The sequence below is a fragment of the Oryctolagus cuniculus genome, chromosome 20 (genome assembly GCF_964237555.1).
Source record: "Oryctolagus cuniculus chromosome 20, mOryCun1.1, whole genome shotgun sequence".
NCBI classification, from domain to species: Eukaryota; Metazoa; Chordata; class Mammalia; order Lagomorpha; family Leporidae; genus Oryctolagus; species Oryctolagus cuniculus.
In genome coordinates, this window is record NC_091451.1 from 6,359,735 (window position 1) to 6,377,486 (window position 17,752).

General features: G+C 50.5%; 1 protein-coding gene across 9 annotated transcripts in view; it reads right to left on the reverse strand.

Moving 5' to 3' along the window:
- Window positions 1-17,752, reverse strand: part of SYNE2 (spectrin repeat containing nuclear envelope protein 2) — a 394,119-nt gene that overhangs the window by 129,146 nt on the left and 247,221 nt on the right. For all 9 annotated transcript variants that reach the window (XM_051826403.2, XM_051826401.2, XM_051826405.2 and 6 more), the window contains 5 exons: window positions 15,886-16,017; window positions 13,090-13,287; window positions 12,427-12,501; window positions 8,133-8,243; window positions 3,994-4,110 (listed from right to left, as the gene is read on the reverse strand). In XM_051826403.2, the coding sequence (XP_051682363.2) occupies window positions 3,994-4,110; window positions 8,133-8,243; window positions 12,427-12,501; window positions 13,090-13,287; window positions 15,886-16,017 (633 nt within the window). The remainder of the gene's footprint in view (window positions 1-3,993; window positions 4,111-8,132; window positions 8,244-12,426; window positions 12,502-13,089; window positions 13,288-15,885; window positions 16,018-17,752) is intronic.

The following is a 17,752-nucleotide window of genomic DNA, read 5'->3' on the forward strand; positions in this document are numbered from 1 at the left end:
GGAGGGCTGAGAAGTATGATGTTAAATAAGAATTATGTCGTCCTATAGTAGAAGTGTGGGGGAACGATCCCTGGTCTCTTAGGATGAGCCAGACGCTGGGCAAAGTGTGGTCCACAGGCCCCCACGGCTTCAACTACAGCCTGTTTCTATTCTCCGTGTGCAATGAAGAAACTGACGCAGAGGGCGCTAATCCACACCGCCATGGCCACGCAACCACCCGACTTCCATCCGTGAGGCACACGCCCTGGAATCTAGAAGCGCCCCTTCTTGGCTTAATTTCACCACACTTCCAACATCCACCCTAGCCCCTGAGCTGGGCAATCAGCATGTTTGAGTTCTACTCCCACACACAGTGGAAATGCAAGTTAATTTTCTGACTTCGGCTAATTTTCATGCCAAAATACCAAACCTTTGCATTTACAGTCAGTTCTGTGCATCTCTGACCACTTTTTGGGTTTTCTTGTTTGTGGGGGAGGGGGGAGATATTTTAAAATGATTTTAATTGGGGCAGGCACTGTGGCACAGTGGGTTAAGCTACCGCTTACAATGCCCATATCTCATACTGGAGAGCCTGAGACCAAGTCCGGCTTCTGCATCTGAGCCAACTTCCTGCTAATGTGCTTGGAAGGCAGCAGAAAATGGCCCAAGTACTGGGGTCCCTGCCACGCATGACGTAAGAGACCAGGATGGAGTTCCGGCCTCCTGGCTTTGACCTGGCCCAGTCCCAAATGTTGCGAACGTTTGGGGAGTGAACCAGCCTATGGAAGATCTCACTCTCTGCCTCTGAAATAAACAAACACAAATACATAAACACTTAAGTTATTTTAGTTCTACATACTGGGGGTGGGGGTAGATTGTGATAATTCAACACTTGTATCCAGGGGGTGGTCCAATTTGGCTAGTTTAGCGTTTCTCCATTACCTTGCGCTGTTTAAAAAGAAAATTTCTGATCAACACTGATTAACTGCATGTATTTCTGGCGTACAAGATAACTGCCAGTCTAAAGCGCAGTGCTAACTCACAAACGCACACATGAGGCCTGCACCAAAAGGCTGAGATGGTGGTTTACGCTGTTTGGCCGGCTCTTCCTTGGTTTTCCATCTTTCTGTACTACATTTTTTTCTTTGTTGTCATATGGAGACGACTCTGAGTTCTACTAAATATTACACAATGCTCATGTGGCCGGTGCACTTCACCTCTGAAAGCAACGGATGGCCAAGGCTGACACGCAGCTGACGGCACCGGCTGCCCGGTCTCGGGGCAGTTTGCACTTTGCCTCTGTTTGGTGCTGTGCCAGGGAGGTGGAAATGACCACAGAGCAGACAGCCAGACATGAGAGCCCTGGGGCTCGGGGCAGCTGGGGACAAGAGCTCCTGGCTGGTCAGCGGTGACGGTAGTAAAGCTGACAGCTCTTCCTGGTCCTCTGAGGATCCACCAGCCTCCGTCCCCGGGGCAAATGTAGAAGTCCATGCACAGTTTTATTTCATAACACACATTTTTCCTGAAATGTTTTCAAGACCCTTGTATGGGCTTCAGAAAACTTTGCCCCTCAACAAGCTTACCTTTTCACTCTATATCCCATGGCCTTTCAGAGGTGCCCTTGAACCCAAACGCGTTGTCAGTTTAGCAGTCAGCACAGCCTCCTAGTGAAAAGATCAGCTTCCGGTCCCACGGGCACGAACAACGTGGGCTGTTACCGTAACTCTGCCAACTACTGGCTACCTGGCCTTTCATCTCGCTGAACCTCAAGTGTTCCATCTGTAAAGTGGGACCACACTAGTATCTCACTCATCCAGGCTGTTGCGAGGACCCACAGAGAGAATCTATAAACAGCCTTCAAAAGGCCTGTGGAGGGGCGGGAACTTATGGCCCAGTGGGTTCAGCTGCTGCTTAGAATACGTGCATCCCATTTTGGCCTCCTGGTTCAAGTCCAGCTACTGCGCTTCTGATCCAAGTTCCTGCTAATGCACGCTGGGAGGCAGGAGAGACCCACATGAGTTCCTTGCTCTTGGCTTCAGCTTAGCCCAACTCCAGCTATTGCAGGCATTTGGGGAGTAAATCAGCAGATCAAAGATCTCTGTCTCTCTCCCTCTGTCACTCTGCCTTTCAAATAGATGAAAGTAGATAAATATAAAATACTATAACGGGTATATGGAAAATATACAATATGAAAAACCCAAGTACAGATTTCCAAGGAAATACCAAGAAATTATTTCCAAGAAATACCTTGCAGGGCATATATGTAGGTCCTTCAACAAGCTCCAAGGAAAATGGAATCTAAACATATTTGTTTTTGTTCAAGAAAACTGTGAAAACCCCTGTAGACAAAGGAGCTTCAAAAAGTTCATGAAAATGTGTATTAAAAAAACTATGCCTACATTTCAAAATGCATTTGCATCAAAATAAGCCCTTTTAAAAATACTTGAAAAGAACAGAGAGAGAGAGGGAGAGAGGAAGAGGAAGAGAGAGAGAGGGAGAGAGAGAGAGAGAGAGAGGGAGAGAGGGAGAGGGAGAGAGAGGGGGAGGGAGAGGGAGAGTGGGAGAGAGGGAGAGAGAGAGAGAGAGGGAGATTGCAAATCTGGTCATTGACTCCTCAAATGTTTGCTTGCAATAGCAGTGCTGGGCCAGGTGGAAGCCAGGAGCCCAGAACTCCACGTCTCCCGCTTGGCGGTGGCAGGTGCTCAAGTATTAAGTCACCACCCACTGCCTCCCGAGCGCACATTAGCAGAAAGCTAGGCCCCAAGCTCATCTTTTCACTGCACTCTCCGGTGGATTTTCTGAAGTCCTCACTATTGTTAAGAGGACAGAGAACAGAAAGGGGAGGAGGGTGGAGCCCAGAGACGAGTCACAACCTGACAGCTAATGTGGATATTTTGTAAGTGTAGACAAAAGATGGGGAGAATACAATAGAGAACAGAGCAGAAAAGGAGAGCAGTAACAACTGGGAACCAAAGAAAAGCAGCAGCAGTGTGTTGGTGTCTCCCTTGGGACACTCCCTCAGCGCGACTCCTGGAGCTCTGGACTCAGCTGACGCCAGAATTCACCCGGGAAATGAAGCCCCGAGGGTCCCCCGGGAAAACTCCTGAGGCAGGGGATTTCAAATGGAGAAGGCAGTGGGGATATTCTGCGCTTGAGTCTTTTCTACCCCACCGACTACCTGTATGCCTCCTCCCTGCATTTTAAGTCCTTCATTTATAAATGTATGATAGATATGAGTCACCCTTAACCAAGAGATCTTCCAAAGAGTTCATGGAGAGGGGCCGGCGCTGTGGTGTAGTGGGTAAAACTGCTGCCTGCAGTGCCGGCATCCCACTTGTTCAAGTCCCGGCTGCTCCACCTCTGATCCAGCTCTCTGCTGTGGCCTGGGAAAGCAGTGGAAGATGGCCCAAGTGCTTGGGCCTCTGCACCCGTGTGGGAGACCTGGAAGAAGCTCCTGGCCTCAGATCGGTGTGCTCTGGTCGTTGCGGCCAATTGGGGAGTGAACCAGGGATGGAAGACCTCTCTCTCTCTCTGCCTCTCCTTCTCTGTCTGTGTAACTCTAACTTTCAAATAAATTAATTAATTTAAAAAAAGTTCCTGGAGAATGCACGCTATCTTTGAATCACATCCTTCCACCAAGTTTTGGAAGCACCCTCGGATGATCTGAGAATTAAGCAGATAAACAGATATGCCTCTAACGAAACGGGCCATGAAACTGACATCAGCCTGTCTCCACTCTCACTGCCAGGCGTGTTCTATCTACAGGTTACAGTGGCCATTAATGGAAAGACTGCTTCAGGCTGTCTCGTGAGAAATGATCGAAAACTTTGTCGCGGCTCCGAGCCACACCCGTTCTCCAAGGCAATGACTCAAGGATGCACCTTCCGGCTGCACAGCTGCACGGCACCTCCAAAGGAAGAGGTTCAAGTTCATCAGCAGCACTTGACTACAGACACGCAGGACTGCTGGTCAGCTCTTTGTTTGAGCAGCGGGATTTCACCAAGAGGAACTTACCTCTTCTGTTTGGCCGGGCCTCAGCGAGAATTCTGGGCCTTGCTCGGTGTTTGGTGTGGCTGGTACAAGAATCTGCTCCATGGAACTGTCACAGGTGCTTATTTTTCCATTCACCTCCTGTAAAGGAAAGAATCAGAGGTCCTGACAGGTGCCCCCAAAGCTCTTCCTCCTGTGCCCGCTCCCAACAGCTAGCAAAATCCCCAGGAAGGTCAAGGGCGATCACTTTTAGTAATTACTTTTTTTTTTTTTTTGACAGGCAGAGTGGACAGTGAGAGAGAGAGACAGAGAGAAAGGTCTTCCTTTGCCGTTGGTTCACCCTCCAATGGCCGCCGCGGCCGGTGCGCTGCGGCCGGCGCACCGCGCTGATCTGATGGCAGGAGCCAGGAGCCAGGTGCTTTTCCTGGTCTCCCATGGGGTGCAGGGCCCAAGCACCTGGGCCATCCTCCACTGCACTCCCGGGCCACAGCAGAGGGCTGGCCTGGAAGAGGGGCAACCGGGACAGAATTCAGCGCCCCGACAGGGACTAGAACCCGGTGTGCTGGCGCCGCTAGGTGGAGGATTAGCCTAGTGATCTGCGGCACCGGCCGTAATTACTTTTTAAAAAGATTAGTTTATTAATGCAAAAAGCAGAGACAGAGAGAAAGTGTGCTTTCATTTGCTGTTTTACTCCCTAAATGGCCACATCAGCTGGGGCTGGGCCAGGTTGAAGCCAGGAGCCAGGAACTTCCTCTGTGTGTTTCACATGAGTGCAGAGACCCAAGCACTTGGGCCATCCTCTGCTGCTTTCCCAGACCATATCAGAGAGCTAGATCGCAAGTGGAGCAGCTGGGATTCGAACCAGTGCTCCTATGGGATGCTGGCATGGCAAGAGGTCACTTAACCCTCTGTACCACAACGCTCGCCCCAATCAAGTACATTCAGTGAAAGCTCACTAGGAAAAAGAATCAGCTTCCTTAGGTTTGTCTTCATTGGAAAGACTCAACTTCCCCAGACTGCTTAATGTGGAATAGATTTAAGACAATAGTCAAGATTAGAGATTTGGGGGGCCCGGTGCTGTGGTGCAGTGGGTTAACAACCTGGCCTTAAGCAGCGGCATCCCATCCGGCTGCTCCACTTCCGATCCAGCTCTCTGCTGTGGCCTGGGAAAGCAGTAGAAGATGGCCCAAGTCCTTGGGCCCCTGTACCTGTGTGGGAAATCCAGAAGAAGCTCCTGGCTCCTGGCTTTGGATTGGCACAGCTCCTCCCGTTGCAGCCATATAGGGAGTGAACCAGCAGAAGGAAGACCTCTCTCTCTGTTTCTCCGTTTCTTGCTGCCTCTCCTCTCTCTGTGTGACTCTGACTTTCAAATAAATAAATAAATCTTTAAAAAAAAAAGATTAGAGATTTGGGGTTGGCACTGTGGCATAGTGGGCTAAGCCTCTGCCTGCAGCGCTGGCATCCCATATGGGCACCGGTTCGTGTCCTGGCTGCTCCTCTTCTGATCCAGCTCTCTGCTATGGCCTGGGAAAGCAGTAGAAGATGGCACAGGTCCTTGGGCCCCTGCACCCACATGGGAGACCTGGAAGAAGCTCCTGAATCCTGGCTGTGGATTGGCCCAGCTCCAGCCATTGTACCCATTTAGGGAGTGAACCAGCAGATAGAAGACCTCTCTCTCTGTCTCTCCCTCTCTCTGTCTGTAACTCTACCTCTCAGATAAATAAAGAAAATCTTAAAAAAAAAATTAGAGGTTTGATTTGGGGATCATTGGTGGAGGTGACCATGAAAGCTGTGGCAGGAGGTAAAATCCCCATGAGAGAGGGACAGGAGAAGAGGGGGAGAGGGACAGCTACAGGCAGAGAAGGAAGAGAAGGAGGAGGAGGAGTTGGAGGTAGCAAAGACCAGAAAGTGCAGAATTAATCTGAAAGAACATTGCAGTTCAGGAAGGAAGAGGCGGCCAGTCGTCCTTGTCATGGTGGAGAAGTCATTAAGGATTAGGACTACATGAACAGACTAAACTGGTGTTTCAGAAGCAGCCAGCAGCAGACGTGTAGCCAGAGGCCAGAACTAGACCACACAGCACCAAAGACATTCAACAATCAAGGAAAGAGCAAGATGAAATCAAGATGGGAGGTGGGACCAGGAGATCCCATTCATCCGAGTAGCGTGCGGAGCCAAGTGCAGGACACAAACAGGTAGAAGACAAAGTTTCTGCATTCATGAAATGGTGCTGCACGTGTGCATGAAAATGCGCTAAGTCAGACTTGCTGTTCAGAGTGCCACGGGAACTCAAAAGCGGAAGCAAGCCGCTGCCCCTGCAGGTGCTCAGGAGGCTTCCGGGGAAGGGGTGGAGCTGAGCCGGGCCTGGGGGAAGGGCAGGAAGTCTGCAGGTGCACAGGGGGCCTGCACGCCCCTGACTCTGCAGAGAGGAGACGGAAGGGACAGGCTGGGGTTGGGGCCCCGCAGCTCGGCTGGATGGATGGGGTCATAGCAGCGGGAGCTTCCTAGCAGGGAAACCTGACTACTCCTGAAAGGGGAACCCAGCCCAGGGCAGAGAGGGAAGACGCAGGCACAGGCGAGCAGGGGCCAGCGATTACTGGGGGGCAGCCTGGAAGCGGGGTGAGCCCTGGACAGGAGCCCGTCAGAGGTGGAGGAGGCAGACACCTGTCGGGAGCGGGCAACCATGCTGGCTTACTGCCAGCGTATAAGGATTTTCTAAAGTGAGGTTCGGAGAGGCTGGGGAAGATTCAGAGTGGCCTAAGGAGAAAAAGATGTCTTGCATTAATTTATCTTGCACAGCACTTTCTTTAACAAACCATTCCAGGGGCCGGCGCTGTGGTGTAGTGGGTAAAGCTGCCGCCTGCAGTGCCGGCATCCCATATGGGCACTGGTTCTAGTCCCGGCTGCTCCTCTTCCAATCCAGCTCTCTGCTATGGCCTGGGGAAGCAGTGGAAGATGGCCCAAGTGCTTAGGCCCCCGAACCTGGAAGAAGCTCCTGGCTCCGGATTGGCACAGCTCTGGCTGTTTCGGCCAATTGGAGAGTGAACCAGCGGATGGAACTCTCTCTCCCTGCCTCTCCTTCTCTCTCTGTGTAACTCTGACTTTCAAATAAATAAATAAATAGATAAATATTTTTAAAAATACCAAAGAATTCCGGGGAGACCCTCCTGCAACTACTTTCAAAAAAGCAGCATGAGAAGTGCTGTGGGGAAGCGTTCGTTTGGGGCTCCCGGGACTCACACCTTGGTCAGCCTGAGTGATCGCATGCGGAGTTTTCTATAGAGAAAGGACTCTGCGATGACTGCTGAATGTACGACAGAGAAACAAATAAGCAAGGCCCTGGACGTCTTGCATCTGCGCAGGGATAATTGTGAGAGACTAAAGAGCTCCCAACAGCAGAGACCCTGAACCAACCTAATGCCCTTTGACAGATGAGTGCAGAGCAAAATGGTCTGTACACATGAGGGAATACTACGCAGCCTTCAAAAGGAGGGGAATCCTGTCATTTGTGACAATGTGGATGCACCTGGAGGACTCCACGCTACGTGAACTATACGCCAGGCATGGCAGGACAGACGCTGAAGGCTCTCACTCCTGTGTGGACCCTCAAAGTGGAACTCACAGAAGCAGAGAGCAGAACAGGGGTTACCAGGGGCTGCTGGGGGGGGGGGGGCCTGGCAATGTGCTGCTCAGCAGATGCAGAGTTTCAGTTGACAACAGGAATAACCTCAGGAGCAGCCAATGTCCAAGGTGTTACGAGCCGAATGCAGTTCATAACTAGCGATTACATAAGACTGAAAAAAATTGCTAGGTGTAGATTTGGAGTGTTATCACCCCAAAAATGAGAACCATGAAAAGTAATACGTATGTTAATGAGCTTGCTATAGCCATTTCACAAGTACACATATTTAAAAACCTCACGTTCTATACTACACATACAATTTTTATTTGCCAAAAAAATTTTTTTGGTTCCCTCCTTCCCATTATTTCAAACAAGACAGGGCTGTACTGTCCCTTATCTTCATTCCTTATCAGGAATACGCGTTGGCACTCGAAAGGTCTGAGTGCAGCTGGATGGAAAACCAAACAGAGGGGAGAGGGGAGAAGAGAACCCAGGAAGTCAGGCCAAAGAGCGGCCGGCTCCCACCCAGCCCCTGCCTCACCTGAACCAGGGTGGCCGACGATGAGGACGCTCGGTCTTCCTCCACCTCCTCGCCATGCTTCCAGGGTAAAGACCACGACGCAGAAGATGGCTCCGCCTTCTTATCGCCAGTCTACCACGGGGAGCAACTGATCAGCAAAAGGCAGCGATTTCCTACCACCATAGCCAACCTCCTATCCATCCCTCTCAGACAAGAGTCAGCTCACCGTGGTCCTCTGTATGTACAGTCAAACTGAAAATGAACCATAATGAAGAAGGAGATGGGAGAGGGAGAGGGAGGTGGGATGGGAGCTGGGGCAGGGAGAGGGTGGGTATGGGGGAAAGAACCAGTGTATTCCTCAAGTTGTAGCTATGAAAAAATGCATTCATTAAAAAAAATCAACTCACCAGGCGCTATAATCATAGCCTGGATTCCACCACACGCGCCATGAGTCAGCTATTTCTTTTCCGAACTAAATCCTGTTTCCAAATGTGATTCCTCTTCCTAAAGCCTACACAATACAGCTTTCCACTTTCTATTGACTGGACCCGTGTTGTGGGGCAGCGGGCTCAGCTGCTGCCTGTGTTGCTGGCATCCATCCACAATGCAGCGCCAGTTCAATTCCCAGTTGCTCAGCTTCTGATTCAGCTCCCTGCTAAGGCGCCTGGGAAAGCAGCAGATGATGGCCAAGGGCTTGGGTCATCCCTGCCACCCACATAGGAGACTTGGATGGATTTCTGGGCTCCTAGCTTTAGCCTGGCCCAGCCCTGGCTGTTGCAGCCATTTGGGGAGTGAAGCAGCAGATAGAAAACCATACTCTTTTTCTGTCTGTCTCTCTCTATATATCACTCTGCCTTTCAAATAAGTCAGTAAATCTTTTAAAATGTGTTTTTATTTAGTTGAGAGGCAGACACACACACACACAGCTCCCATCCACTGCTTCACTCCCCAAATGCCCAGAAGCTCAGAGTCAAGGACTTAATCCAGGTCTCCCACGTGGGTGGCAGCGACAGGGAGCCAACCCTTCGAGGCCTCACCTGCTGCCTCCCACGGTGCACAGACACAGAAAGCTGGAATCAGGAGTGGAGCGGGAACTGGCACCCAGGCACCTGTTATGAGTGGAACGAGGCATCCCAACGAGCATCTTAACCACCAGGCCAAATGTGTTGCCCGTAAAAACTGTTTTTACAAGTAGAGAGAAGGCTCATGCCACACAAAGGAGGTTTTTAAACGAGTTCTTCAGGAAGTTAATCTGCTAGCATGATTTTTTTTTTTTTGGGACAGGTAGAGTGGATAGTGAGAGAGAGAAACAGAGAGAAAGGTCTTCCTTTGCCGTTGGTTCACCCTCCAATGGCCGCCGCGGCCGGCGCACTGCAGCCGGCGCACTGTGCTGATCCGATGGCAGGAGCCAGGTACTTATCACGGTCCCCATGGGGTGCAGGGCCCAAGCACTTGGGCCATCCTCCACTGCACTCCCTGGCCTCAGCAGAGAGCTGGCCTGGAAGAGGGGCAACCGGGACAGAATCCGGCGCCCCGACCGGGACTAGAACCTGGTGTGCTGGCGCCGCAAGGCGGAGGATTAGCCTAGTGAGCCGCGGCGCCGGCCGAATGTAATCTTAAATGCAATCTTTAAAATAACGGTTTAATGGATAGGAGAAAAAATGGCCAAAATGACTGATCATCAGGGAAATGCGAATTAATCATAAGGAGATATCACTTCATGCCTGTCAGGATGCCTTTTTTTGAAAGACAAGAAATGCAAGTGTTGAGGAAGATGTGAAAAAAAGGGAATCCTGTGCACAGCTGATGGGAATGAACAGTACAGCCACGGTGAGAGCAGTAGGGAGGCTCTCAAAAGTTTCAAACAGGGGCTGGTGCTGTGGCGAAGCAGGTTAAAGCCGCCACCTGTAGTGCCGGCATCCCATACGGATGAGGGTTCGAGTCCCAGCAGCTCCACTTCTGATCCAGCTCCGTGCTGTGGCCTGGGAAAGCAGTGGAAGATGGTCCGAGTCCTTGGGCCCCTGCACCTGTGTGGGAGTCCTGGAAGAAGCTCCTGGCTCCAGGCTTTGGATTGGCGCAGCTCCGGTCACTGCAGCCATTTGGGGAGTGAACTAGTGGATGGAAAACCTCTCTCTCTCTCTGTCTTTCTGCAGGGTGGGGAGTGGGGGAGATGCTGGCCAACGGTTTCAAATTTTTAATTAGGTGGGGAGAATAAGTTTGCAAGATCTCTACTGCACACCGTGGAGGCTACAATTAATACATCCTCACTGGAAAATTACTGAGAGTAGATTTTAAATGTTTTCAGCACACCAACACAGTGGCACGGTGTGAAAGAATGCATGTGTCGGGCCGGCGCCGCGGCTCACTAGGCTAATCCTCCACCTTGTGGCGCCGGCACACAGGGTTCTAGTCCCATTCGGGGCGCCGGATTCTGTCCCAGTTGCCCCTTTTCCAGGCCAGCTCTCTGCTGTGGCCAGGGAGTGCAGTGGAGGATGGCCCAAGTGCTTGGGCCCTGCACCCCATGGGAGACCAGGAAAAGCACCTGGCTCCTGCCATCAGATCAGCGCAGTGCACTGGCTGCAGTGCGCCGGCCGCGGCGGCCATTGGAGGGTGAACCAACGGCAAAGGAAGACCTTTCTCTCTGTCTCTCTCTCTCACTGTCCACTCTGCCTGTCAAAAAAAAAAAAAAAAAATGCATGTGTCAATGAGCTCACCGCTACATCTATCTAATCATGGCGTACACTGAAGGACATATTGTACTTGTTCATTTAAAAAGTACCAGCTTGATGCCGTGAACACATCAGCGCAGAAGCAAACACAAAGCTGCAATTAAAATCACACTGAAGGGGCTGCACTGTGGCGCAGTGGGTTAAAGCCCCAGCCTGCAGTGCCAGCATCCCACATGGGTGCCGGTTCGAGTCCCGGCTGCTCCACTTACGACCCAGCTCTCTGCTGTGGCCTGGGAAAGCAGTGGAGGGTGGCCCAGGTTTTTGGGCCCCTGCACCCGCGTGGGAGACGCGGAAGAAGCAGACTCCTTGACGGCAGGTGCCTCCTCCCCATCCCCGTGATTCTCTCAGCCACAAAGAGGCAGAGTGGGAACACTCCTCATTCTTAAGTTCACACTACAGGGCAGACCCATACCATTCCTGGCACTAGCACTCAGCTCCACCATGGCCTAGGGGCCCACGACAGGACAAAGGGCATGATCTACGGGAAAATGGAACTGTTTAACGCGGTCTAGAATGGGCATAAAAACAGACCAGTGACTCAGCCTCATGCGCAGCATGATTTTGCCTTTTGCCCTGGACTTCTTTTATGCATCTGTGTTAAGCATCCGCATCACCAACACAGCGTCTTCCACTTGGTTAAAGAAACATTCTGTTTTCTGAGACACTGGGGAGTCATGGAAACGCTATGTGGTGGCGACAGTCTTCCTTTTGGCGTAAGATCCATTCTAACTTCTGTTTTTTATAGGAGGAAATGGAAATTGCTATCAGGTAGGCCGCCGAGAAACATGTCATCCGCTCAACTACAGTGAAGCAGTACAAAGCAATGGCAGGGGCCGGCGCTGTGGGGTAGCGGGTTAACGCCTGGCCTGAGCGCCAGCCTCCCATATGGGCGCCTGTTTGAATCCCGGCTGTTCCTCTTCCAGTCCAGCTCTCTGCTGTGGCCCAGGAAAGCGGTGGAAGATGGCCCAAGACCTTGGGCCCCTGTACCCATGTGGGAGACCCAGAAGAAGCTCCTGGCTCCTGGCTTCAGACAGGCACAGTTCCAGCCATTGCAACCAATTAGAGAGTGAACCAGTGGATGGAAGACCTCTCCCTCTCTCTTTCTCTGCCTCTCCATCTCTATGTAACTCTGACTTTCAAATAAATAAATAAATCTTTAAGAAAAAAAAAAATCAGTGGCAGTAGTTGTCTCGCACAACTCATGTCACCAACGGCAGCGTTTTAGGCCAAAAGACAAAGCCAAATATCGGGGAGACAAAGTTCTAAACAACACAGCAGGAGTGCCAAGCAACGCGTGGACTCTCAAAATTCCAGAGAAAGTACTCGGAAGTCTGAATTCGACAGAGAATTCATTTTCTTGGTGAGGGCAATGTCTGGGTTCCATTTCTACCACTCTTACGTGGTGACGTAGGCTTAGCCACTCTAAAACAACAGTAATAACATAGAACGATTTCAACCGTACCTTTCCAATACCTATCAGTGTTACTTTTAAAATCTCTAGGTCTCCACTCATCTTTAAGCTGTTTTCATTGCCTTTCTTTTTGAGCCTAGGCTCAACCTTTAACAAGAAAGTCATTTTTCCTTACTTCGCTCTTCACGGAGCCCTCCTCCACCTCTTCCTTGAGTGCTGGCAGGAAAGACATGGAGCCTCTCGGGTTCACCTGCAAGGCACAAACACAGAACACCTGCAGGCAGTCTGCGGACAGCGTCGCCGGGATCCCGGCCTGGCTGCATTTCTGTAGCTAATGTGGGCTGCCTTCATCCGAGACACTCACCCACACAAGCGGCTGGCCGCTGGGTCCTGCACCTGCAAGCTCATTCAGCCAAAAAATCCTGTGAAACCCTGGAGCCCTTTGCACTTGTCCTCAGCCCTGTGGTCCCTCATCCAGTAAGCGAAAAGCCGGACCCGTGAATACGGATTCAGAGTGGGCTGCAGGAGGCGCTGGCCCACTTCTGAGTCGACAACGGGCTGACTTCTCTGCAGGAAGCTACTGCAAAGGGTTCACTCCCACTCGCCGGCCCGTGGAATTAAAAGCACGTCCCAGGTCACTCAGGCATACAGTTTCTGGGTTGAGTCCAACACGGACACACCCTAAGGATTTGCTTGCAACAGACACAAACTCAGGTGGAAGATTTCCACTTTCCCAAACTCCCCTGCTAAGGGGCCAAGGACTGTTCAGCTGAAAACTACTGGCCACAGAACAGCCTTGTGGAAGGTGGGCCCGCCCTTAACCCAAAGCCACACGCACCTGCCACTCAGAAATATCCCCTTCGGCCACGCCACCTTCCTCGGACGCTCCAGCTGGAAGCAACTGTCTTTCCCCTTCTTCTTGGTCTTGCTTCAAATGCCGGTGAAGGGTTAGCACAGCAGTCTTCAAGTCCCCCAACACCTCTTCTTTTTTCTGGTTTAAACTCAGAATCTGCTTCTGCGCCTGTTCCATTTCTCCCTGTGCACAAAGAGTGTGTGTGTTGATCTGGGGAGCCGGAGGCCTGCCTGGGAGACCCTACCTCCTCCAGTGCGAGGTATGGGGAGTCTTCCAAGCTATGTATTTTTTGGGGGGCAGGGGTGTGGGTAGCGGTGTCAGGTGGACAGAAGAGTCCGGAACTGACTGCTGATATAATACTGTTCTTTTCCATCCTAGCTACATTTCCAGAGGTCCTGTGTCAGGTTTAGGAGGGTAATTCTAAAAGTTCACAGAGAGGCCAGCATCAAGGTGCCGCAGGTTAAGCAGCCACCTACAACACCAGCATCCCGTATGGGCAGCGGTTCAAGTCCCGGCTGCTCCACTTCTGATCCAGCTCCCTGCTAATGCGCCTTGGAAAGCAGTAGGAGATGGCCCAAGTCCTTGGGCCCCTGCCACCCATGTGGGAGACTCAGAGGAAGCATCTGGCTCCTGGCTTTGGCCTGGCCCAGCCTTGGCTGCTGCAGCCATTTGGGAATGAAACAATGCATGTAAGTTTTCTCTCCCTCTCTCTGCCTCTCAAACAGATTTTAAAAGCAATTTTTTAAAAAGCTCATAGAAAACAGAATTAAAAGGTAAGTTTATGTTGGTGTGGATTTTTTGAAATCCATGCATCATTTTTTCATAATAGGCATTTTCTATGAACTTTCTGAAGATCCCTCGCAGGCATGGATTTCAAAAATGTCGCACCAGGATAAACGTCATGCAACCTCACTTCCGAGAACTCCGGAGTACGCGTGTGTCAGCCTCACCAGGCAGCTTGAGAATCAGAGTCTGGGGGTGGAGCCGTAGCAAGTCCCAGGGGTGACTGTGGGGTGAGGACAGAGTGACAGCCATGGCCCTGGGCGGACAGAAGCAGAACCCACAGGCACAGGTCTGCGAGTTTGCTGTTTAATGACAGCAGAAGTGCCTGGAACGCGCTTCTCATTTATTTGAATTTTTAAAAGATATATTATTTATTTATTTGGGAGGCAGAGTAAGAGAGAGAGAGAGAGAGAGAGAGAGAGAGAGAGAGAGAGAGAGATCTTCCAGCTGCTGTGTCATCCCCCAAATGGTCCCAACAGCCAGGGCTGGGCCATGCCAAAGCCTGGAGCCTGGAGCTCCACCTGGGTTTCCCACATTGGAGGCAGGGATCCAGGCACTTGCAGTTGGACCATCTTCTGATGCCTTAACAGATGCATTAGCTGGATGGGAAACAGAGCAGCCAGGACTCAAACCTGGCACTCCTGACACGGGGTGCTGGCATTGCAGGAGGTGGCTTAACCTGCTGCATCCCGACGCTGGCCCTGCATTCCCATCGGGTCACACGGATGATTAAGAATGCATGTTCCCGGCAGGCTTGCCTCCCCAGGGGATTCGTAAGCACGCTAGCGTGTGTGGACACGGAGAGTTTCGTAAGCACGCTAGCGTGTGTGGACACGGAGAGTAAACAAGGTTTGAAATCTCATCTTTTATTATTTTCTTGCAAGTCTTCCTTAGTGTCCCTGAATTCATGCACATTTTCTGCAGGTTCATCTTTAGAAATGCATGGGGGTGGGGCTGGCGCTGTGGTGTAGACAGTAAAGCCACTGCCTGTGATGCTGGCATCCCATGTGGATGCCGGTTCGAGTCCCGGCTGCTCCACTTCCCATCCAGCACTGCCCACAAGCTGACCATTTTCATGGTCACTCTGAAACTTTTTGCCTGGTGCACAGCTGGCACAAAAGCAGTGATGAGCAAAACTGCTGGCACCTCCTATGAATCCAGGTAAGGACACTATAATAGCAGTTACTAATTCTTCACTAGGATGTGCTTAGAGTAAAAACCTGCCAATTTCACGTAAGAAAATCTGTGATCTTGGGACCAGCGCCGTGGCGCACTAGGTTAATCCTCCACCTGCAGTGCCGGCATCCCATGTGGGCGCTGGTTCTAGTCCCGGCTGCTCCACTTCCAAACCAGCTCTCTGCTATGGCCTGGGAAAGCAGTGGAAGATGGTCTAAGTCCTTGGGCCCCTGCACCCATGTGGGAGACCCGGAAGCTCCTGGCTCCTGGCTTTGGTTTGGTGCAGCTCCGACCATTGTGGCCAATTGGGGAGTGAACCAATGGATGGATGACCTCTCTCTCTCTCTCTGTGTAACTCTTTCAAATAAATAAATAAATATTAAAAAAAAAAAAAAAAAAACTAGCAGGAAAGGCTTGCCATGAAAACCATTGTAACTGTCCCATCAGCTGGCCAGAAAGGCGAGTTGTCCTAGTACCCCATGTGACATCAGCCCCTTTGCTACCAGAGCCAACCCAGACCAAATGCACCACGCCTCGGCAAGGGGCAGTTGGAAAGCCCACCACTGAGGAAGCAGACGGGGCATCACTGGCCCAGTGTGCGGACTGAGACTGTCCAGTCTACAGCTGCATTGCTTTTTAATAATGATATTAAAGAACCACCTATTTTATGAAATGAGGGTAGAAAGTAAACACACAGTAAATGCCATCAATGGCAAGAGAGAAGTAGGAAGTGACACTGCACCACCCTGAGGGCTGCCAGACACCAAGGGCTTAGTGAGTGCTGGTGGAATGGACTTGGAAGAAGGCGTGAAAGAAACGCACCTGGGCCTGTGGCAGGTGGGCAGCCTGGCCTGCTGACGTGTGTTCACGGGAGACGTCATCTGCGTGATCGCTTAAGATCTGCTGGAACTTCTGTATTTCTTCATCATATTCATTAGTCTGTTTTATGACTGCCTATAAAGTAACCCCCCCAAAAAAAGAATCTTTGTCATAATGTAGATTAACGGGCGATTTCCATTGTTTATCCCTAGGATCAGTTCCCATTCAATGCCACTCATACAGATTTCAATAGGCAAACTAGGAGTTTTTCTAGTAAGAATATGTTTATATTTTAATATTACATTTATATTATAAATATAGAGAATGTTTGCAGGGCTGGTGCCTAGACTTCTTGCCATATTAGATGTCAGGGCACCTTGGGCAGTGCTTGGAGTCCAAGAAGTTAGACACACCTTTGCTCTTAGTATTTCCAGTCCACGGGTTTCACTCTGGGGGGCTTTTACGGCATGCTAACATAAAGCTGCAAAGTTTGATGAAATGACTGATGTCGTTTTAATACACACTCCGTGTGGGAGTTTCTACATGAAAAAGTGATATTACTGATCCAAAATGGCCCAGGCATGGGATTTGAATGGTGATGGATTTTTCTGGATGCAGATACATCCTCACCCGGCATCCCTTGGGATCGGTGATACACACTTGAGAGGCTGCGGGTTTAGGGGGAGTCTGAATTTACAGCACATGGCAAAACTAATCAGAACAGAAACCAGAATTTACTTGGAGGAGGAGCAGGGCTCAGACCTAGTTGTGGACAAAATAATAGGTTCAAAGCTTAATGAAAGGTAAAGAAAGGGGCTTCAAAACAAAGTCCAGATTCTTTTTCCGAACGCTTCCTCCTGAAGCAAAATGCCCCTGGAACTACAAAGTTTCTGGCCAACACACAATTCTTCCTTGTATCTTCCTTAATATTTAACCATAATTTTAGCTGCAGGCTAGAAATGAATAACTATGTGCACTGAACACACCTGTGCTTTGGCCTCAATAATGAATTGCATCCCCTTTCTCCCCACAAAAGTACTTTGTCTCATTTTCCACAATGAGGGCACTTATAATATCTAAATTAGGGGGGCTGGCGCTGTGGTGTAGCGGGTAAAGCCACCACCTGCAGTATCAGCATCCCATATGGGCACCGGTTCTAGTCCAGGCTGCTCCACTTCTGATCCAGCTCTCTGCTATGGCTTGGGAAAGCAGTAGAAGATGGCCCAAGTCCTTGGGCCCCTGCCCCTGTGTGGAAGACCTACAAGAAGCTCCCAGCTCCTGGCTCCTGGCTTCAGATCAGCTCAGCTCCGGCCATTGGGAGTGAACCAGCAGATGGAAGACCTTTCTCTCTCTCTCTCTCTGCCTCTCCTTCTTTCTCTGTGTGTAACTCTGACTTTCAAATAAATAAATCTTTAAAAAAAAAAAAGTTCATGCCAAATGGAGCTAAAATAGATTTAGATGTGACAAATTTTGAAATCCACACATAGTTTAATAATGTACCTTCTGCGTGAACCTTCTGAACTTAGCTTTTTCCATTTTCCATGAACTTCTAAAGTCCCCCACTACAAATTCATCTGTGGTCTTTTAGCAAGTCCTTTAATCCTCTGTTGCTACCCCCCATCAAGATGGCCAGGGGAAGACACAATGGCTTTATCATGATTCCTCCAGAGAGCTAGATGTGTCACTCAGGTTGTATTCTGTGCCCACAGCTTTTTAGCCACAGAAATCTTAACAACTGCAGGGTGGAATTAAATAGACGGTCAGTCTGCCTTAATGTCTTCGACCAGAGCAAGGTAAGAAGTGAGAAAAACAGCCTGGGTCCCACCGGAGCACAAAGACAGGCTTTTAAGTATCCGATGCCACCTCCCGG